The sequence below is a fragment of the Limanda limanda genome, chromosome 14 (assembly GCF_963576545.1).
Source record: "Limanda limanda chromosome 14, fLimLim1.1, whole genome shotgun sequence".
Classification (NCBI taxonomy): domain Eukaryota; kingdom Metazoa; phylum Chordata; class Actinopteri; order Pleuronectiformes; family Pleuronectidae; genus Limanda; species Limanda limanda.
Genome location: NC_083649.1, coordinates 17,730,041 through 17,753,313, shown reverse-complemented (window position 1 = coordinate 17,753,313; position 23,273 = coordinate 17,730,041). Strand labels below are relative to the sequence as shown.

General features: G+C 45.5%; 1 protein-coding gene across 1 annotated transcript; it reads left to right on the top strand.

The window, feature by feature from the left end:
* The first annotated feature begins 3,597 nt into the window (after positions 1 to 3,597).
* On the top strand, positions 3,598 to 22,884 carry brwd3 (bromodomain and WD repeat domain containing 3). Its single transcript, XM_061085699.1, has 40 exons — positions 3,598 to 3,738; positions 3,917 to 3,975; positions 4,086 to 4,115; positions 4,303 to 4,362; positions 5,482 to 5,632; positions 5,768 to 5,866; positions 5,982 to 6,142; positions 6,261 to 6,482; positions 11,308 to 11,408; positions 11,506 to 11,576; positions 11,791 to 11,891; positions 11,983 to 12,023; positions 12,107 to 12,211; positions 12,292 to 12,442; positions 12,548 to 12,682; positions 12,762 to 12,890; positions 12,977 to 13,202; positions 13,301 to 13,441; positions 13,609 to 13,789; positions 13,888 to 13,981; positions 14,089 to 14,259; positions 14,577 to 14,647; positions 14,730 to 14,928; positions 15,650 to 15,760; positions 15,846 to 15,953; positions 16,352 to 16,476; positions 16,570 to 16,652; positions 16,765 to 16,876; positions 17,049 to 17,110; positions 17,579 to 17,734; positions 17,824 to 17,944; positions 18,052 to 18,177; positions 18,303 to 18,378; positions 18,496 to 18,543; positions 18,646 to 18,789; positions 18,884 to 19,036; positions 19,148 to 19,317; positions 19,648 to 19,736; positions 19,850 to 19,984; positions 20,085 to 22,884. Exons 1-40 carry the CDS (start codon positions 3,705 to 3,707, stop codon positions 20,912 to 20,914), a joined length of 5,382 nt encoding a protein of 1,793 aa, XP_060941682.1. The 5' UTR covers positions 3,598 to 3,704; the 3' UTR covers positions 20,915 to 22,884.
* The last annotated feature ends 389 nt before the right edge of the window (positions 22,885 to 23,273 follow it).

Below are 23,273 nucleotides of genomic sequence, written 5' to 3'. Positions count from 1 at the left end.
TCTGGTTCTGTATATGTACTGTACATGTACATGTACATACATTGATATGCTGTGATTTGAGTGTGCGCGTCACACCATGTCTTTTGGTCCATAAGTCATACTTTCAAAAGGCCATCATGTAGCCAATCATCACATGTTGGCAGACACGGGCTGATCAGAACTATTCTGAAAATGTAATAGGCAAATGCATGAGTGCGCCAGGTGTCATACAATCCAACAAGTGGACACACACTTTAGCGCCACCCTAAGGTCAATAAGTGCAGCTCGGTTGTGGAAAGAGTTGAGATGCTTAAAAGTTGCAAAACTATAATGAAAAATACTCCATCGTTAAAACAAGCCCTGCAGTAAAAGTTGTAAAAACACAGCAGGCACAATGCCAAATGTTCCTTGGCAGATTATAGACTAGAGATTGGATTGATTATAGAGCATTATTGCATTGATGATTCAAGACTCCATTCCCACTTGGGAAAGAAAACAAGCAGTAAATAGTTTCTCTGTAGTACATTTAACTTGAACTCAAATTGAACGACAGTCTTAGGCTCAGCAGCGTACCTGGTAAAAAACCATGTTCATGAACTCTGCAATTCAGCATGAAGCAATTATTATTTCCCATTAAGAGAAATTAAATGTATTCCTATTGATCTTAACATGACAGAGATACACATATAGAAAACAATATTTTGAATTGCATGTACATAACGTGTTGGAACTCTGAATAGAGCGTGATAGCCTCCCTGCATGTACAGTAGTTTGATAGCAGCTCCCAGTAAACCCTGGCAGTGGTTCATACCCATGTGTCTCACTCCTCAAGTTGCAGGCAACTATAGTTCCCAAAGAAAAAAAGTAAAAACCAACCAATTACTCAAGTGGTGTGACATGAGTTGTTTTTATCAGACTTGACCGAGTCCCTGCAGTCACAGGAGATGGATATTATACAACAGTTTTCACCGCATACGAGGTAGACTAGACAAATTTGTGGAATACGCCTCAAGATCAAATAAGATAAAACCGTATATCTATCGATCTGCCTGTTTGCACACAAAATAATGAAACTACTATTTCTTGCTAAATTTAAGGTGTTACTCAAATAAAAAAGGAAAGAAAGAGGGACTTATTCCAAAAGATTTTTTCAGGCCCTAAAAGCTTCTCCATGAATGATAGCACTACAGGGAAGAGCCTTTTACAAAAGCCTATGGGTGAGGGGCACTTCTTTTTCTTAATTTGCATTAGGGCTTGTGAATCAGCAGGCGCTTTTCTTTCTTTTTTTTAAGATATATTAATTTTCCCCTTTCCCTCAGATTCACAGATTCTGGCACTGGATAGGTAACATGCAATGTTGTGTGGGCTGAAATCAATCTGCCACCCATGGCATGTTTATACTTTCAGCAGCTGCCTGGATTGTTGATGCCACCGATCACTTCTCTTAGACTCAGCTTTTCTGTGTCATCGGAGCCACTGACATAACATCTATAATTGCATGGCATTTTAAACCTGTGCTTAATCAGGAATGAATGTAATGAAGTCTCACATCGAAGAACACGGAACCTAGAAAATATTTGTGCCTCCAGTTGTGTGGCCATGCCCTGTTTGAAGGCGTGTTTTTACTATTGTTGTTTTTATCCTTGTTTCAGTAGCCTATTATTATATACTGTCTTATTGATGTCCCCATAAATGAAATGCCTTATTATTTGCATGATTCAAAAAGTCTGCAAAGATTCACATGTGTGGGTCGTTGAAAAGGAAGAACTGCAGTCTGTTGGATATGCAATACTAGGTTTTGTCAATTGGGTGTGTTCAGCGCTGCGTAAGGTGTGTAACTCTGTTCTCAGCAGGGAGTGAGAACAGGTAGAGGAGGACAGTGCTATGAAGAAATTCCTGTTGAGTCTACCAGCAACTCTGTGACCGTCAATCAAAAAAACCTATGTTATATAAGAGGCCTAGTTTTCAAATCTATTCAGGTAACTAAACACACAATTACACACAATGGAGTATGTATTGAAAAATATTTTTGGAGAAAAAACACTTCACAGCAAGGATTGCAAATTCTCTGTCCTCAATATTCAATCTTTTATTTTCTTAAGACAGAACATTACAGCTCAAATGTAATGGCATGTCAAAGCTTTATCTTAAGCACACACATAGACACAGCCAGTTCATACAATGTTCAAGTGAACATACACTGCCAGAGCTCTCAAGCACAATTAATGAACAGACCACTTTGCATGCTACTCAAGAGAATTTCCTTTCCATGTCCATTGAAGAGAGACAGTGCTGAGAGAATGAGCCGGTGAAACCACAACTCACAAAACCATTAACAATCTGGTTGATGTACCAGGCTGCGTTGGATGTTACATCATCCATGACCTTCCTCCTTGGCCTACATAGGTGCAAGGTTAAAATACAATTTTAAATTTTTTTATTTTTCTTAGTTCTTCTTATTCAGTGCAAGATATCTCAAGGACTTGGTGGTTTTTGCAGTGTGCAGGAAACAACATACAATAACGATGACATTCTGAGGCGGTAGGTGGACAAATGAGAATATATTTTATGGATCGTATCTCTATTATCATAAACGATGGTTGGCTAAAATGTGTGAATGTTAGTCAAAAGTGCGCTGAAATAACCACCTTCATAATGTGCAAAAAAAAAGGCCCTTGCAAAATACGATCTGTAACTGTATTTACATCTTAGAAATTAGTGACCATGAATATCCACCTAGAGAATGTCTAACTTAAAACTATAAAAAAATTCTGTTGCATATTTCGTCAAATTAACCTCAAACCGAAAAGATCGAATTTGTTCCAGTTCCCCTTTTGACACGGTCATATATTGTATTCTTATGGTTAAAGCCTCTGGGTTTATCTGGTCCCGGCTACTAAGCTTGAAAATATTCAATTTACCACTTTGCTACATAACCTGCACCTTTTCTCTGTTGCCACCGAGGTCAAGGAGGCCTCTTCCAGAATTAAACCCAGATGCTATCCCCGGAGCAACAGTCTCCAAATACAGTCGTCATATCAAACAGGATCGCAGTGTTTTTGTCAGAAAATAGGTTATGGATCAGCTTTGATCCATAATATGAGTCCAAACAATGTGGGGTTGATTAAGATTTTCACAACAATCTTAAGTACATTCATGTGTAAATCTAAAAGAATCATTTTTAATTCTCATTATGGGGAAATTTGCCATGTTATCACAGCATTGGGGATAATGACAATAGAAACATCAGTTAAAGTAAAACTTAAGTAAACTATAAACAGGAGGACATGCATGAATAGAAATAGCATATACAATGTTAACAGAATATACACAGTTGTTTTCAATGAGATGATACAGTTCACCTACAAATGCATAACATCTTTCCAATAAACATGGGACTTAACGGGGAAATAAAGTTATTAAATCCATAATTAAATGCTGAAAATTACAGGTAAATTCTGCCTGAAATGGTTTTGCTGTACAGTTTAATATGTAAATATGTATCAGAGTTCTTCATTCTCAACAACAAATGACGTTCAGTATGGCCCAGCGTCACTGGAGGGCGCTAGCACAAAGCACCAGGTGGTCTGGAATCAACTCGAGAGAGGAGGAGGCCATTCACTAGCCTGTGTTAGCTACACACACCTAGCTACTGTTAGCTAGCCGGCGGCTAACGAGCAAGCTAAAACATCAGTGTCTCTTAATGTCGCCTGTCCTATCAAGTGATGGCAGGAGACCAGTGTTCACAGACCGAGGCTGGTGAGTGCTGAGCTCGCCCTCAACCCGCGACCACACGTTTAGCATTGGCACAGTTTGCAGTAGCGCTACGGGGATAAAGCTAAATAACCCGAGTGCATCCCGGAGCTAGCCACTGTTAGCTCGGCTCATTAGGAACCAGTGGTTGGTACCAAGCTAATCCGCGTCTCTTTCCTTTCAGAGCTGTATTACCTCATTGCCAGATTCCTGCAGTCCGGACCGTGTAAGAAGGCAGCGCAGGTAACACCCTTCGACTGGCGAGATATTAACCGGTTATCGGGTTTAAATCGAAGAGATTAGCAGCTGGTGCTAGCGGCTAATGCTAACGGTGTCTCTCTCTGTGTGTTTAGATTCTGGTGGAGGAGCTGGAGGAGTACGAGGTAGGTTCACCTGCACTTTTCTGTCTTTATTGTCATGCCTGGTTTCCGTGTTTCTGCCCATCCGATCGGTGTGTAAGTGCTTACAAGTATCAGCCTCTTTAGCCGACGGTAGATAAAGGAGCGGGTTCCGGGACGCTAGCAGCAGCTCGGTGCTATGTGTTTTTAAAAGCTTGTCTCTTAACTTTAGTTGGTTCCTCAACGATGGAGTTGGGACGGACTGAAATCCAAGCGGAACTTCCAGGACTGGGTGAGTGTGGATTGTCACAATTAACGCTTTAATCAAACGAGGCTCATAACTCGAATTTTATTTGATAATCACCACAGCGGATTTGTTTGTTTATATTGATTGATCATGTGGAAAAGTCTCGGCGATAAAATGTTTATTTTTATTAAAATCATTTAAACATTAGTGTTCGTGCAGGCCTGTCGATGAATTACTAAACCCAGGCTTTACTATTGTGTGGACCAGTGGGCGGAGGGAGCGGACGAGGACAGGTCGTGATAGGCTGAGCCACATCTAGAGGGCTGTCATTTTGCTCTTGCAGCGAATCAGATGACAGTTGTGCTTTGGAGTGACTAGCAAGAGACTCTTTTGATTGGCTATGACCTTATTAGTCCCTCCTCTTCCTTCTCGCTGGTTTGTTTTTCAATGCGGTGCAACACACACTTAAACCACAATTTATATTTATCACCAGCCTGAACATTTCATCATTTCATTTCTGGAAGTGGACTTACATACTTATATAAAAGTACCCAGCTGTTTTAAAAATTAATAATTTTATTGTAGAGTTCACCTTGTAAATACAAACAAATCCCCTTATACAATGATTAACTTAAATTACTGAGAGTTTATTGCAGTTTCTAGATCAAATTACATGTTTGACAATTCTGTTTGCCTGTGGAGAGGCAATTTAAGAGAAAATAAAAACTCATTTAGATGCCAACTGGTATTTTGACTGTCACACACCTACAAAAAAGGTTTCATATTGTTGTAAAGCCGCCAGAGGCCTAAAATCAGGCAAACATGTTAAAACATTTTTTTGAAGTTAAATCTTATTTTGCATTTTTTTCAAGGGAAAACCAATAGATGTTTAAGTAGATCTAGATGGATACATAGTTAAAACTTCTAGTCTTTCTTGTGTAAATTTCCCCCAACTGTTGTCCTTACCTATCAGTAAATAACTTTTTAAGGAATTGTAAAGTTATTATTTACTTATTAATCATGGTCTGATTTTAAAATCTCTATAATATCTATTAATACTAATTATTCTACATGTTTTTGGAGAATGCTGCTAAAATCCCAATGTTCTTGTGTGTGTTGTTGAATGCTTTGTCACATTGTAACAGCAGTGTTTGATTCTTGCAGGTGAGTTTGAACCAACACATTCCTGCGGACTATCTGCTGCGTGTTTGTCAGCGAATAGGCCCGCTCATAGAGAAGGAGATCCCACCTAGTGTTCCTGGAGTCCAAACACTTCTGGGTCTGGGAAGACAGTCATTGCTTCGCACCATCAAAAGTGAGAATATTCCTCCCATCTACCATAGTTTATTTATTACCATAGTTTGTGTGGTCTGTTGGCAACACATCTGTTTCCTAATTCATTATTAGTCATTTTTAACAGTATCTATAACCCACCATCTGTGTAATTTAGGTTGTAGCCACAAAGTATGCAGTGGCTCAGCTGTTGCTGCACTGCACCGGGGACGTCCACCAGAACCCCCAGTCAGCGATGGAAACGCTCCCAGTGTTGGTGTGTGAAACGTTTAAATTTTTTATCCTTTAAGAATCCCTAGACAAATTAAGTTAAAGGTGCTTTAGCAGTCAAATGTCTCTACTAATCCTTCTTGCATGTCTTTTATATCAAGTGTCCATCATGGGTGCTCGACAGGCCACAGGTAGAGCTCGTTTTGGACAAGCTTTGCCATCTTCCTCCTACCAACACATGAAGATACACAAACGTATCCTTGGCCACCTATCCTCGGTCTACTGTGTAGCATTTGACCGCACTGGTCGTCGGATATTTACGGTGAGCTGTGATCACTTGTTTTAATTTTGCCCGCTAGTTTAATTTCCATCTGTCAAGTCATACCTGTGCAAACCATTCAAATATTTAATATTTTTCCTCATGTTTTTATGCTTTTTAGGGTTCAGATGACTGCCTGGTGAAAATCTGGGCCACAGATGACGGCCGGCTCCTGGCAACACTCCGTGGCCATGCTGCAGAGATCTGTGACATGGCTGTCAATCACGAGAACACGCTCATCGCCTCAGCCAGCTGTGACAAAGTGATCAGAGTGTGGTGCCTACGTACATGTGCGCCCATCATGGTTCTGCAGGCCCATGCTGCCTCCATCACATCCATTCAGGTGAGACTAATGATTCAGGGTTTATTCCAACAACTCAAGTTCCAGTTAAAACAAAGGATTACCTGGATTATACAGCAAATGCAATTTTTTTGTAAGCAACATAATATCACTATACTGTGGAAATTGAGATAAATCACATCACAACTTCCATCCAGTCTGGAACACGAGTGGTGCTCCGTTTATTTAGCATCAGTTAGCATAACAATCAAAACAAACAAGATGGCGTTAAATACCCCAGCATGCCCCGGGGTCCCGGACGTCATTACGTTCCCGTCGCGCCGGGCCCCTGACGTCATTACGCCACCCAGCATGCACTGGGGTCGACGTCATCACCCACGCAGGAGCCTGACGCCGAACGCATTACGTAAACAATGGTGCGAACACATACTGAGCGCGGAGGTTGAATTATGTAAGTCCCCCACTCACTACACACGTCCCCCCAGAATTCACCATAGCAGACAAAAAATATCACCAAACAGGTGGTTGTATTAACCGGCCAAAACGACTGCGTTTTGGAGGGGGTGGAGGAGACACTACTGTGGCAGGTATCCCGCCTTGACAGGAGTGTGGGGCATGGAGTGTGGGAGGTTTGATAAGAAGGGGAACAGGGGGTGGATGCATAACTGGAGGCCGCCCGCGTCGTGGGGGCTGGGCTACTTCAACAGGCTTAGCCATGTCCAGATGAGCTGGTTTTAGGCGGTCAATGGAGAGTCGCTCCGGTTTGCCTCCCATGTCCACCACAAAATGTTTGTCCCCCTTCTCCAACACGCGAAATGGGCCCTCGTAGGGCGGCCGTAGTGGTCCCCTGTGAGCGTCGTGGCGAACAAAAACGTACTCCGCCTTCTGAAGCCCAGCGGGGATGTGTGACTGAGGGAGGCCGTGCCGGGAAGTAGGGACAGGTGCGAAAAGCCTTGCGTTGTCCAGTAGCGTGGCCCGCTGGGGAGCCGCAGACCAAGGGACGTTGGAGGTAGGAACAAAATCCCCTGGGACCCGCAGAGGCTGGCCATAGACAAGCTCCGCGGATGAGGATTGCAGGTCTTCCTTTGGTGCAGTTCTGATGCCCAGCATCACCCACGGGAGCTTGTCGACCCAGTTGCAGTCTTTGAGGCCAGCCCGAAGTGAAGCCTTCATCGACCTATGGAACCGCTCACAGAGACCGTTAGCCTGCGGGTGATATGCAGTCGTGCGGTGGAGTTTCACTCCGAGGCTCTGGGCCACCGTGTTCCACAGCTCAGACGTGAACTGCGCACCCCGGTCAGAGGATATGTCCGAAGGGGTGCCAAAGCGGGCAACCCAGGTGCCGATAAATGCCCGTGTCATCTCCACGGATGTCAGCGATGTCAGTGGCACAGCCTCAGGCCAACGGGTGGTCCTGTCAACCATGGTGAACAGGTAGGTGAAACCATGAGAGGAGGGTAGAGGGCCAACCAGATCCACGTTGACATGATCAAACCGCCTCTCTGGCACCGGGAACAACTCTTTAGTGTGTCGGTGCACTTTGGCCCGTTGGCACTCCAGACAAGTGGCAGCCCAGTCTCTAACGTCCTTTTTGAGGCCGTGCCAAACAAACTTCGCCGCCACCAGTCTCTGCAACGCTTTTGACCCAGGATGGGAGAGGCCATGGATGGCATCAAAAACGCGGCGTCTCCATCCCGTGGGCACGATCGGCCGAGGCCTGCCTGTGGAGACGTCACACAGGAGCGTGGTGTCAGCCTCCCCAAACACGACGTCCTCTATCCTCAAACCTGTAGTCGAGGTCCTCAGGGTGTGTAAGTCTGGATCTGTGGTCTGGTCCGCTGCCATGCGGCCGTAATCCAGGCCAAGATGGACTGCTCCTGCCACAGCCCGTGACAGGCAGTCCGCCACCTGGTTGTCCTTACCGGCCACGTGCTGTAAATCCGTGGTGAACTCGGAGATGTAGGACAGATGACGTTGCTGGCGGGCGGACCACGGCTCAGCCACCTTGGCCATGGCGAAAACCAGCGGTTTGTGGTCGACGAAAGCGGTGAAGTGTCGACCTTCCAGCAGGAAACGGAAGTGTCTGATGGCGAGGTAGAGACCCAACAGCTCCCGATCAAACGTGCTGTATTTCCGCTCGTTGGTGCGCAGTTGTCGACTGAAGAAAGCAAGTGGCTGCCAGGCCCCGCCTACCCACTGCTCGTAGACAGCCCCGACAGCGTAATCCGAGGCGTCTGAGGTGATGGCGATGGAGGCTGTGGCAGAAGGATGTGCCAGCATAGCGGCATGCGCAAGGGCTGCCTTAGTGTCAGCAAAAGCCTTATCCCTGCCCTCAGTCCAGTCCACAGCGTGCATGGGCTTGCCTTTCAAGGCTTCGTGCAGGGGCTGCATGAGCGGAGCGGCTCGAGGGATGAACCGATGATAAAAGTTCACCATGCCGAAGAATTCCTGCAGGGCTTTCACGGTGAGCGGGCGTGGAAAACGTGTGACCGCCTCCACCTTTGATGGGAGAGGGACTGCGCCATCCTTAGTGACTCTGTGTCCCAGGAAATCAATGGTGGAACGACCAAACTGGCACTTAGCAGGGTTAACAATCAGGCCATGTTGGTTGAGCCGCTCAAAAAGCACTCGGAGGTGCGACCGGTGCTGAGATTCGGACGTGCTTGCAACCAGAATGTCGTCCAAATACACAAAAAGAAAAGGCAGGTCACGTAAAACAGAGTCCATGAGGCGTTGAAAAGCTTGGGCTGCGTTTTTAAGTCCGAACGGCATCCTTAGGAACTCAAAAAGCCCGAACGGCGTAATCACCGCTGTTTTTGGAATGTCCAGTGACTGCATAGGCACCTGATGATAGCCCCGGACGAGGTCTACCTTAGAAAAAATCACCATCCCGGCCAGGTGTGCTGAAAAATCCTGTATGTGCGGGACTGGGTATCGGTCAGGTGTTGTTGCCTCATTAAGCCGCCTGTAGTCGCCACATGGGCGCTAGCCACCACCAGGCTTGGGGACGATGTGAAGAGGTGACGCCCACGGGCTGTCGGATCGGCGGACTATTCCCAGGCGTTCCATGTTGGAAAACTCGGCCTTAGCCACCGCAAGCTTGGTCGGGTCGAGGCGGCGAGCACGGGTGTAGACGGGTGGACCAGTAGTGGCGATGTGGTGCTCCACACCATGCTTCATGGCAGACGCGGAGAAAGTGGGCTGAGTGAGTGATGGAAAGCTAGCCAGTAACCGGTGGAAGTCATCCGGTGTGGACAGCATGCTAGACAGTCCCATGGAGCCAGCCCCGCCGAGTGTGCACGTATAAGAACAGAACGTGGCGGCGTCGATCAAACGGCGGTTCTTTACATCCACCAACAGTCCATGGGCACACAAAAAATCAGCGCCAAGGAGGGGAACGGCGACCTTTGCCGTGACAAAATCCCAGCCAAACCGATGCCCCCCGAAACACAACTCAACGTACCTCAGTTCATACATGCGGATGGGAGTCCCATTAGCCGCTTCCATCGGGGGCCCGTGACTGTCGGTCACCATATCCAAACGGGATGCAGGCAGGACGCTCCTCTGTGCTCCCGTGTCGCACAGGAAACGTCGTCCGGAGATGTTGTCCCGGATAAACAGCAGCCTGCCGACGTGGCCGACACTCATGGCCACTGCTGAGCGCCGGCCCTGGCGTTTCCCGACCCGCCGAACCTGCAGGGCGGCCGACATCTATAAGCCTTCGGTCCAAACTTCTCGTGGTAGAAGCACAAGCCTGAAGAAGACTGTTGGGGGCCTGAAGGTTGCTGCCGACCTGAAGGCTGCTGGGGGCCTGAAGGTAGCTGCCGACCTGAAGACTGCTGCCGACGAGAAGAGGTTGCTGCGATGAGTGTGGAATCCTCCATGGTCACTGGATCGCCGTGCGGTGCCAGAAACGCGGCCATTACATAGCGCTCTTGACTCGCCACAAAAAATTTATCAGCCTCTTCAGCCAGTTGTCTACAGTCGGTGATTGTGGTGTTGGCCAACGCAGCCCTGACTTGGGAAGGCAGCTGACGCAGGAAAAGCTGGGTGAAAAGAAAATGGGGGCTGTGCTCCCCCAGGAGATCCAGCATATGGTCCATGAGCTCAGATGGTTTGCTATCACCCAGTCCTTGGAGGGAGAAAACCCTGCTGGCTCTCTCAGCGTCTGACAGTTCAAAAGTCTTTAACAGGTGAGCTTTGAGTGCCTCATACTTGTCCGTAGCTGGAGGGTGTTTCAGCAGACTCACCACCCGGGATGCTGTTGAACTTCCAAGAGCTGACACAACGTAGTAGAAACGTGTTGTGTCAGCTGTTATGTCCCGCAGGGCAAACTGCGCCTCCGTCTGGGCAAACCATGCTGAAGCTGATGCTTCCCAGAATTCGGGGAGTTTGAGGGCCACAGCGTGCACAGCCATGGTCAGGTCCCGTTTGTGAAAAACGTCAATCAAACGAACGTCAGGGTCACCAGTGTGGAAATTGAGATAAATCACATCACAAGTTCCATCCAGTCTGGAACACGAGTGGTGCTCCGTTTATTTAGCATCAGTTAGCATAACAATCAAAACAAACAAGATGGCGTTAAATACCCCAGCATGCCCCGGGGTCCCGGACGTCACTACGTTCCCGTCGCGCCGGGCCCCTGACGTCATCACGCCACCCAGCATGCACTGGGGTCGACGTCATCACCCACGCAGGAGCCTGACGCCGAACGCATTACGTAAACAATGGTGCGAACACATACTGAGCGCGGAGGTTGAATTATGTAAGACCCCACTCACTACAATACCTCTATAACTGTATTATATGCTAAACTCTGGTCAGTCTTCTCTTGTGCCTAATCACCCCTGACTTTCCGTCCCTATAGTTTTGTCCTGCTGTCAAAGGGACAACGCGGTACCTCGCCTCCACAGGTGCAGATGGTATGGTGTGTTTCTGGAAGTGGCACTCACTCAGCATGAAATTCAAGTAAGCCTTTAAAACTTCTTTTGTCACTGTTTTCTAGATGTTCTTTTTCACAGAATGGAAATAACTACATCTGAACTTTTTCTCTCCTTTTCCACAGTGATCAGCCAGTCAAGTTTGTTGAGCGGTCACGTCCAGGAGTACAGATCTCCACTTCCTCCTTCAGTAGTGGTGAGTGTTTTTCCTTTCCTGGTAACTTCTGTACTTTTTAATACTTTAATTATTAACAACAGTTCTTTAGTTTACCAGGAATTGTCTTGATAGTGTAATAAAACCAGCTGGTCAGACATAAATAGTGACATAAGAGCTTTTATGCCTTTACAGATATGCATGTTCTCCGAATGTGTTTGTGTCACTAACATCTCCATCCGTTCACTGCTAATAGGTGGCATGTTCATGGCAACTGGTAGCACTGATCACATGATCAGAGTCTATTACCTTGGTGCTGAATCTCCCATGAAGGTGTCTGAGATGGATGCCCACACGGTAAGAAACAAAACACAATAGCTGCATCATCCTGTTAATAAAACTTTATGTAAACAAGGTGTAACTTAAAATATGTTTCTTCTGTTTTCAGGACAAGGTTGTAGTCGTCCAGTTTAGCAATAACAGTGACAGGTAAGTTTGAGTACTGAGATCTGTATGGACTTCAAACTGTGTTTTTGTGTTTTCTCTAAAGTTAAATGTGTTTGTTTGTTCAGCTTAAGGTTTGTAAGCGGCAGTCGTGATGGCACAGTCAAGATCTGGCATTACCAGCAACAAGAGTGGAAGAGCGTCACCTTAGACGTGGCTGCAAGGCTGCCTGGGTAAGATAAAAAAAGAGTTGAACAGTTACATGTCTCTGTAAATACATCGGTGTCTCAACTGATGGCATAATTTCCTCCAGGAGCACTGTTGCCAATGGGGATGATAAAACTAAGCTGGTGGTGACCATGGTGGCTTGGGACCGTGGAGATACCACAGTCATCACAGCAGTTTCAAACTACCAACTCAAAGTGTGGAGCACAACATCTGGACAGCTGCTGCACGTTTTATCTGTGAGTGGCTTAAGTGGACGTTTCTCCTGTGCAGCTCCTTCAAGATAAGAAAAATTAAGAGTTTTTACAAATGTTTCACCTTTGTTTGTGCTCGGTCTATTCCAGGGTCACGATGATGAGGTGTATGTGCTGGAGGCTCACCCGTTTGACTCCCGCATCATGCTATCAGCCGGCCACGACGGCAACATTTACTTGTGGGACCTGACCAAAGGAACCAAGATCCGCAACTTCTTCAACATGGTAACTGATCGTCAATCGAACCTACAGCTAGTCGTGTTTCTTTACATCACAGAGTTCATGTTAAAATGTTTGTTTCCAGATTGAAGGGCAAGGCCACGGTGCTATTTTTGACTGCAAGTTCTCAGCTGATGGACAACATTTTGCCTGCACCGACTCTCACGGCCATTTGCTCATCGTTGGCTTCGGCTGCAGCAGAGCATACGAAAAGGTAACTGCACAGCTTGGCCACATGGTGTATCTTGGGTTGTAACTTTTTTCCGTAATCAACACAAAAATGCTCCGGATTCAATTTAGATTCCTGACCAGATGTTCTTTCACACGGACTACCGGCCTCTTATTCGGGACTCTAATAGCTACGTCCTGGATGAGCAGACACAACAGGCCCCTCACCTCATGCCTCCAGCCTTCCTCGTGGACATTGATGGGAATCCTCACCCTCCTCCCTACCAGCGCCTGGTGCCAGGAAGAGAGAACTGCAAGGAGGATCAGCTCGTCCCTCAACTTGGATACATTGCTAACAGTAAAACCTGCTCCCTCATTTGTCCTATCATTCAGAATGCTTGCACTGTTTTGATTTAGCATAGATGTTGACCCAGCAACTGTCTTTTTGTGACTTAGATGATGGAGAGTTGGTTGAGCAGGTACTGGGCCTGCAAACGGCAGAAAATGGAGAAAACATATTGGACAATCTCATCAGACAGTTACAGAACGAGCAGGACGTGCGTCAGAATGCCGAAGAACCGGCTGAAGAGGCGGAGGGTATGTTTCGCTTTAGATTTGTAATCAAATTTTACAGTGTTTTATTTATTTACTATAAGCATGAGCATTTTGTGGATACTAGATGTAACCGTATTAACATTTATTTGCCAAAAGATAATTTCCTCCAATTTTTGCATTGTCTTTCTAATGTTCCTTTTTATTCTTAGCTGATGATGCAGCAGTGGATGTGGACTCCTCTTCAGCTGATGGACAACACAGAAGCAGGCAGATGGACAGTGTTTGGCAGATGCAGCACAATGCCCTGCGTAGTCAAGTTGCTACAGAGAGGGACCTGCTGGCCTGGAGCCGCAGGGTGATGGTCAATGAAATGCCGAATGGGGTATTCAGGTGAGGTGGATGAAAATTAATTAGAAATAAGACACTGCAGAGAGCAGATATATAGTATAGTGAACTTTTGGAAATGGATTTTTTTGTCTTTTTCTTAGAGTTATGGAGGAGTGCAGACGAGCCAAAGGTGACATGGAGTGCTCACTATACAATGCAGAGCGACGGAAGAAGCCAGTCACATGTTCACCCAAGGTTTGTTATTCTTCATCTTAGAGCTGCTGTCCCCAAATCAAAAAATACAGTCTACGCCAATTCACTTTTTCTCTCTCTTTTCCCCGCCCTCCTCTGTCACTTTGTAGAGCGATCTACTGGCCTCACGGCTCCGCTCCCGGCGGCCGACTAAGAAAAGGCAGCAGCGCCACGCCTATCAGACCCGCTCAGCTCAAGTCCGCCGTCCTGGGACCAGGAGTCGAACTTCCAGCAACCGACGGAACTCTGACAGCCAAATAGACTCTGACAGTGAAGGAGAAGTACGTTTTGACTTTCCGCTCTACGTATTCAAACATGGCCGACAGAGATGTGTGGCACATGTTGTATCTAGAATTGTTTTTAAACAAGGTTGTCAGTTTCTGTAACTTTCATATTCACATAAATTTAAGTATGATGTTTTGAATTGATATTTCGGAGATCTTTTTTAAACTAAATAACAGGAATTACAAATGTATTAAAAGTTTAAATAAAAGTATCTAATTGCCCAAAAAATTTAAACAAAGTCATGAAGCCAGAAAGAAACACAGTCTATTAATTATAGATGATGATATTAACTGTGTTTTCTGTTTGTTGACAGGCAGCCGAACCAGCAGAGCAAAGTGAAGCCTCTGAGGCTGAAGCTCAGTGGCCGAGTGAAAGCAGCTCCAGGTTGATAACTTTTAAAGTGAACAGTGTTTTTCAGGTTGTAGTGACAGTCGTCGACCTAACAACGCACCTCTTTCGTTCTTAGTGACTCCTCGAGTGAGTATTCTGATTGGACAGCCGATGCTGGTATCAACCTCCAGCCGCCAAAGCGACCAACCAGGAGGTCCGTACAGCCAACCGGTTACAGCAGCTCAGAGGAGGAAGAAGAAGGCGAAGACAAGGCAAAGGAGCCCAAGAGGAAGGAAAATGAGAAGAAGAAGAAGAAGCCCAAAGAGACCAAACAGGTGAGCTAACACGACCTTTAGCTTCTTCACTCAGAGCACAAGAGCTGCTCTCTTAAGGCCGGAGCATGCTTCTGCGTTGTCAGGGGACCGCAAGCACGCAGCTGTAACGCAGGACTCGTTGTCATTCATGGTTTTCCAACCGTTGCGCGGGTTGCCATGCAATTCCCCGCCAGAACACTAGGCGGAGTAATGTTTTTTGTCGAAGTCGGCTCTTCTTCGCGTGTGGCACGAAGAAGAGCGATTTATTTACATCGCCACGGTGGCTCCTCAGAGCCTTTTTCTGGCGGAAAAATCCGCCGGTTAGTGACGGGTTATACTAGTGGACATGGTTTCGGATCTCTTCTGCCAAGTGCTCTTCTATTTGGTCCATATTCGTTCTTCTAAATCTTCCGTGGTTTCCGGGCATGAACCGGAAATGCGACTCCGGAAATGATGTAGTTAGCCGACCAATCACAGCCCTTGCGGGCGGGTGACGCTTGTGGGGCTTTGCCATCTAGTTAGAAAAATTGGCCGACGCACGTAAGGACGTAGGAAGGCCCGTGAGGGGCCCGGAAGGGCTCTTGCATCTCCGGGCCCGTGAAAACGCAGAAGCATGCGTCGGCCTTTAGTTGAAAGTGTGCGTTGTGCTCCAGGTTTTACATGTGGTCTCACTGTTGCCTGAGTCAAATTACAGGAGAGATTCTTTATTTGGATGTTATTCTAACTAACTGTAAATACTCAGAAACCCACGTCCTCTCTGGCCGGACTCAATGCGGAGGAGTGGCTGCCACCATCATGGATAATGGAGACTGTTCCACACCGCTCTCCGTTTGTTCCCCAAATGGGAGATGAGGTACAGATTGTTACTCTTGACAGCAAACGGAACAATGCATTACTGTGTTACACACATTCTGATCTATTGTTATGTTCTCCACCAGCTCATCTACTTCAAACAAGGCCATCAAGCCTATGTGCGGGCGGTCCGCAGGGCCAAGGCCTACAGCATTAACCCTCAGAAACAGCCATGGAACAGACTCAACCTCAGGGTAAGACACTGTTTCATTTTTTTTCAAGTGTAGTGTACAGACCCTCACTTGTTCTAACATTGAAGCTGTTTGTTTGAAAACGGCTGCTGGTAACTTTCTAAAACTGACACTCTGATGGTTATGTCTACTTCTACTGCCGTCACCATGTACGATAAATGCCCTAGCCCTGTCGCATTTCTCCACAAGTTATGTGGGGTTCCAAGAATCATGTATTTCAACATGAGTTTGCAGAATATCACCACAAATCTCCATCATTATCAGTCTCAAATTAGATTCAATTCAAACGAGTAGAGAATGTACTTATGTTTGTAGCCATAGTTTTATTTTAGTTGAGAAGCTCTTTTTTTCCTTATCCTGAGTTTACACTTTCATTTAAAATTCTTCTTCTGCTCCTCCAGGACCAGGAATCTGTAAAGGTGGTTGGAATAAAGTATGAAGTGGGACCTCCCACCCTCTGCTGCCTCAAACTGGCTGTCTTGGACCCAGTCTCAGGGAAAATGACCAATGAGTCTTTCTCTTTAAAGTGTGTATTTTTATTAAGTATATACAAGATTTATAAAAGGCTGAAATCTGTCGGTGCATGTATTTTACTCCTTTTATTTCCCACAATCCCCAGGTACCATGACATGCCTGACGTCATAGATTTTCTGGTGCTGCAGCAGTTTTACAACGAAGCTAAAGAGCACAACTGGCAACCAGGTTAGTCGATCCCCAACTCTTTTGAAGTGAATTGTTAACAACTTGTTGTGTTCATTGTCATTTGGAGTGTACTGTCATTTACTTACAATGGATCCCATTTTTCTCTCGACAGGCATGAGGTTCCGCAGCATCATTGATGACGCCTGGTGGTTTGGTTCTGTCGAGGACCAGGAGCCTCTGCAGCCGGAGTATCCAGACAGCCTGTTTCAGTGCTATGCTGTAAAGTACGTCTGTGTATCTTAAGTGTTCTGCTCCAACATCACACATCAACAAAGCTTTCTGTTAATATGATGCTCCTCTTTGTTGACCCAATGTCACTTAAGAGATAAAAGATCGTTATCTGTTGCAGCATGATTGAATTCGCAGACTCATTTCTGTTTTCTATTCCTCCATCAGGTGGGATAATAGTGAGCGGGAGAGGATGAGTCCCTGGGACATCGAGCCTATTCCTGAGGAAGGTCAGTATTTATATGAGAGTTCCACTTGTTAATGAATCTGTAACTATTTTTAATGGAATTTATTTATTATGAATTAAGATACAAATAACCATCAATCATTTATTTTTTAACAACATATTTGTATATTGTATAACTAAATGGCAGAAAAATATATTCACAATATAATAATAATGCCCTTTATACATCGGACAGAAAAATTGGACAACAGCAGTGGTTGTAAATCCAGAACCAGGGGCTGTGATTCACAATTAAAACTTTTATATTAACTTTTTAATAATACTTCATGTTTTTATTACATTCTAATGGTTGACATTGATAAAAAGGTGATTGTCTTATGGAAATAGAACCTATTAGCTGCATACAAAAGTATTTGATCAGATTTTTGCTGCTCACCACTTTACAGTTCTTTCGGTCTGTGCTGTCCAACTAACTAAATACCACTTTTTCTGATTTTTGTGATTCCGTCAGCTGCATTACCTGACCAGGTGGGTGATGGGGTGGAGGTGGCGGAGGAGGAGCTTAAAGCTCTGCTCTACAGGCCTCAAGAAGGAGAATGGGGAGCTCACACACGGGATGAAGACTGTGAGCGAGTCCTCCATGGCATCGATCAGCTTCTTACTCTAGGTCGGTCACCAGATGTCTGATAACAGTTTGTTTGTTTCAGTGTGTAATGTCAATTTGCCACTTTTAATCTCATTACCATTTATCCACAGACGTCGCAAAGGCTTTTGCATCACCGGTGAATCTGCAGGACTACTCTCTGTACTGCACTGTGGTGGCTTACCTCACTGACCTCAGCACCGTCCACAAACGACTAGAGAACCGCTTCTACAGGTGGAGCTGCACACAGACACATTTGTTCCTCCCCATGAATTCAGTGTCCTGATGTTAAATTGCTGACATTCGAGTTTCCAGTTTCCTGATGCTCTTCTCTGCTGCAGGCGGATCTCTGCATTAATGTGGGAGGTGCGCTACATTGAACACAATGCCCGCACTTTTAACGAACCCGAGAGCCCCATTGTAGCAGCCGCAAAGGTGGTGACTGACGTTCTCCTGCACTTCATCGGGTGAGACTCCTCTGAGATACAGTCCCCTCATTAAAACTTAAATGTTGGATGTTACGTTGGATGTTGCGTTACAGTAACAAATCCTTCTACACGAGTCTGATTCTTTGGCCCTCTGTCTTTTTCAGGGACCAGAGCTGCACAGACATCTTGGATCTGTATCGCAAACTCAACTGTGAGGTCAGCAGTGGAGGGGAAGCTGAGGTGAGATAGCTGTTCTGTTTAAAGTATATAAATATTTGTTTACACTGTAGTTCTTGCTCTTTCTTTAGATTACTGTTTTGTCAGTAAATAAACATTAGGGCTTATATTCCTCTGCAGGACTTGGACGTTGACTCTGACAATCCTGGCACATCTACAGGACATCGGGTAATTAGGACCAGAGTTCAGTGTTGCACAAGAATTTATCTCAGTACTTAACTTAAAATCAGTCTGTAGCTCCAGTCTTAATTTTCCTTTCCCCTATGCCAGGGAGCAAACTCGAATTCTACGAGCCGGGGTGTGGTTTTGGATGTTCAAGTGTGGCACGGTCAATGTCAAAAGCTGGTGCGTCGCATGATAGTCTCCCAAGATTCAGAACCCTTCAGGCAGGCTGTGGATCCCTTCGAGTATCCGGTAAAAAAATCCTGCAAATGCAGTCATTGGTCTACTGATGCCAAAAATAATCTAAAAGAATTAGTCAATTAAAATGAATGTTGGCTATGTTCAGGACTATCGGGACATCATTGACACTCCCATGGATCTGGGATCAGTGTCGGAGACGCTCGGCGCAGCCAGTTATGAAAACCCCATGGAGTTTGCCAAAGACGTCCGCCTCATTTTCAGCAACTCAAAAGCTTACACTCCTAACAAGAAATCACAGGTGAAGTAGCATGTGTTTGATTTAAAACATGCTGTAATGTAGCTGTGTGCTGTATGTTGCTCCTGCAAAGTAGTAGTCTGTTTCATAACAATCTTCTTGTTTTATGTCTAGATCTACACCATGACCCTCAGCTTGTCAGCCTTCTTTGAGAAACACATCATCGCCATCATCTCCGACTACAAGTCCGCCCTTCAGCACGAACGGCGGAATCGTCAGAGACTCAGTTACAGGAGCAGACTTCACAATGGAGGCAGTTCACCACCTGTTGGTCCATCTTCAAGGTACCAAAGCACAAATCTGTCACTCGACACAGCACTCCACATCATAAAATTATCTTTTTAATTCCAGCCTACTCAGTTTGTCTGCAGGGTGTGTGCAGTGCCCACAAATATCTCTGTGCCGCAGTTCAATCAAGGCCTTTTTTTAAGAAAATCAGTTTCAAAATATGGTTAAAAAAAAAATTGTGTCTGTTTTTTTTTTTGGTAAGAAGTAAGTGGTTTAAAAGGATTTCAAAGTCTTACATACTCAGATAATGTAAATATTACATTATTAGCTGTTCATAACTTCTGAAATGCTGCTTCTTACTTATGTTTTTTGTTTCCTTTGTCCAGGTCTAAAGGGAAGCACAAGTCAGGGAAGGTATCAAAACCAAAAAATTCTCAGACCTTATCAAGGACTCGTTCACAGAGACCACGTAAAGGTACGATTGCACTGCTGTGTCTTTTTCCTCTGTTGTGTAGCTCCTTTTGTTGTGATGAATCATACAGTTCTAATAATGAATAATTAGTCATATTCACTGTGTTGTTGCTGCAGCTCAACAAAGCAGCAGTGTAGCAAAGGAGGAAGACAGCCAGCCTTCTTCCCCAAGTTCAGGGACGAGCAGCGGGAGCAGAAACCCAAAGCCGCAATGCTTGACCCGCAGCCGAGCCACTCCAGCAAAGAAGTCAGGTATAAGAAATATGTGCTACCTACAGTTTAATTTTCATCTCTGTATGGTGTTAACAGTAATGATGCAGAAATGAACCACCTTCCTCTTGTGTTGCCTCAGGGCGAAAGAGTAATCTGCATCAGAGCAACGGCTCCAGACAGCGCCCTGGGCAGGAAGTGCTGCAGTCAGACAACGATGAGGAGGCGTCCGGATCTAACAGCTCCGCGTCCGAGTCATCATCATCCTCCTCGTCTTCGTCTTCCTCCTCATCATCCGACAGCGACAACAGCTCTGATTCTGAGGAGGAGAAGTACATGGAGGGGGGAGATCACGACTACAGCAAAGCCCCGTGTCTATCGGTACGTCTGCCGGCTGAAAGTAAGGTGGCGGCCTCAGGGAAACGGAGACACAAAGGAGGAGAGGACCTGGCACAGACGCCTAAAAGAGCACGTGTGCAGATTCTTGTGAAGGAAGAGGAAGAAGAGGAGGAGGAGGAGCAGGAGAAAGATGAGGAGGAGGAGGAGGATGATGACGAAGAGGAGGAGGAGGAGGAAGAAGAAGAAGAGCAGGAGCAGCAACAACCGGTGGCTGTAACTCAGGAAGAAGAAGAAGAGGAGGAGGATGAGGAGGAGCCAGAAGAGGAGGAGCCGGAAGAAGAGGAACCTGAGGAGGAAGATGAAGACGAAGACAACTGTGACGAGGCACAGAGTGGGTCCGCGACAACAGTAGCAGTAGCAGCAGGTAGCAGTCCAAGACGCAAACGGTGCAAGTCTCAACGGGTCAACACGCGCAACCAGGGCCGCAGGACAGTTCTGTACGGGGACGAGTCAGAGGACGATGGCCATGGGTCGAAGGAGGACCCCCTCAACCTGGGCATGTCCCGCTCAGGACGGGTCCGGCGTATGACTGAAAAGGCCCGTGTCAGCCACCTCATGGGCTGGAGTCACTGACACGTCAGCCCTTTCCAAACCTCAACACAAAACATGAGAAATACTTCAGGGAATTTTTTTTTCTTTCTTTTTGTACAAGTATGTATATATGATGTATACATATAGATATATATGTGGTTTCTTTTTTTAATCTGAGACTGCTCGTGACTCTCAAACTGATAGCAGGTGCTCATGACATGTTGCCAAGGAGTTTTCATCCCTGGTGGACAGAGCTACTGTTCAACACAGACCCGCTGCAACCGGACTAACTCACCTCAGCCTTACTGTTCTCTGGAGGAGCCTTGAAGACGCAGCACTGCTCTTCTCCTCCTCATCCAGGAATCAAACACTAGATCTGCTCCTCTTCATCCCTCCTAAAAGCTTTTCTGATTCCTGGTCACCAAAGAAGGATGTGGAGAAGCCAAAAATGGTGCTCAAATTGTGTTATGTCTTCTCTGTTTGTTTTCAAAAAGTAATTCACCGGAACTCTCATGCTAGTGGTTGAGAGCTTTCACAACCACAGCGAGAGAGGTACAGTATCAATCATGGTCACTGATGTCAATGTTTTTGGTCTTTCTTCACAACTACAAGCCTTAGTTATCAGATCGAACGTCATTCAGATTTAGTTTGTGGCTGGAGTCAGGTCCAGTGTAGTTTGGGAACGAGCAATACTGGAGAATAATTGAGGTTAGTCAGTAGAATACAGGATCATGATAATATCTCTCCTGACGTCCTTGGCCTGTGAATGTTAAATGTTTTCCCTGCTTCCTGATCGTCACTGCTTCTTTGCGCTTTGATTCAGTTATTGAATCCGAATCGGGTGTTTTTAAACAAAAGTGATTTTTCTTTTTCTTTCTGGGGTAAATGAGGCCACTGCATCCTGATTTCGTTTAAACTGTTGTGCTCTCCGATGGATCAGACCCCGCATCCATTCATAGCTGCTTCCACGACACCCTGCTCCAACTCTGCGGCGTGAAAACAGACGTATTTATTTTTCAAATGTATTATACTTGGTTTACGAGCTATTTCTTACATGAGTAGTGATGAGGAGATGAAATATTTGCACATTTATCAAATCCACGAGGCAGCTGAGTAATGAAGATGGTAAAGAAAGATAAATGGGACAGCCTGGTGATTTTTGTGTAAAAAAAAATTGTTTTTGAACTGTGCCAGCACGCATTAAATTTATAGGGTTTTTTTTGAAAAATCAAACCGAATATAACTTGGAACCTCTTTCAACCTGTGTATGGTGAAGCTGACGGTCTCATCTGAATCTTGTTTTCTTTTTGATCTATAGCAAACGTAGCAGCCACAGATCAGCCCTTTTTATTGAGTGCGTTGAACCATTTTTATTTCCCCCCCGTTTTCCAACATCTGTGAACTGATGTGTCTCACTTTGAAAGGATCAACTACACATGATGTTTCATGTCCATGCTATACAACCAGGTGTTAAGTTGGTGTCAGAATCACTGTGTATACTTTTATTATCATGTCAGATGGGTTTATGTTTCTGAAATCGATATGGATTCATCCTGTTTAGTTGCACCGAAAATGTTTACTTTAGAGCTTGTGCACTCGTCGGTGGCTAAATCACTTGAGGGGGAACCAGGATAGTTGTCATTTCAAACACCGGGTGCTCCGAACACGCCTCCTCACCAATCTGCCTCTGTGAGGTCACTGGCGGGAGAAAGAGGCCTCAGAGGTTCTGTTTGGTTCGTGTGAAGGTGCTCCGAGATAAAACACACCAATCAGCATCCAGGGTGCTCCAAGTGGCAGCGTTAACCGGCATCTAAAAATGATCCTGGTAGAGTGTGAGGAAAATATGCCTCACATTTTTGGGATGATATTTTCATATAGTAGATGGCTCTTAGTGTTGCCTCGAAGCTTAAGAGTAGTTGATGACAAATACAACAGTAACTTCTGCTATAGGTGGAATCAGCGTATGTGACTGTCTTTTATACACAATGTTTTGATTGTATGGTTGTTTTTTTTTAATAAAAAGAAAAAAAATCCACTTTAAAATTCCATTTGTCGGTTTATTTAAAAAAAAGATTTTCCATGTCTGACAATAGACTCTGTGCATGTGAAATTACACACAAGGACAGAATCGTGCGTAGTTTTTATGACGGGTCATAAACGTGCACCGAGGGCAAAGATGAGGGTATTTCCGATTATACTGTGTCTGCCGGTCATGATAAACGGTTGTAAACCTGGTCATACCATTTGCAGCTGCATTAATGCACTGGAACCTGGGGTGAGTCAGACTAGGAACAAACAAGGCTGAGCTGTGACGCACGTACGCTCTGCCACACCTAGAGACTGCAGAGACACTGGAGGATCATGGGAGTTAAAATCAATGCATAAAGAGGTAAAAGTCACT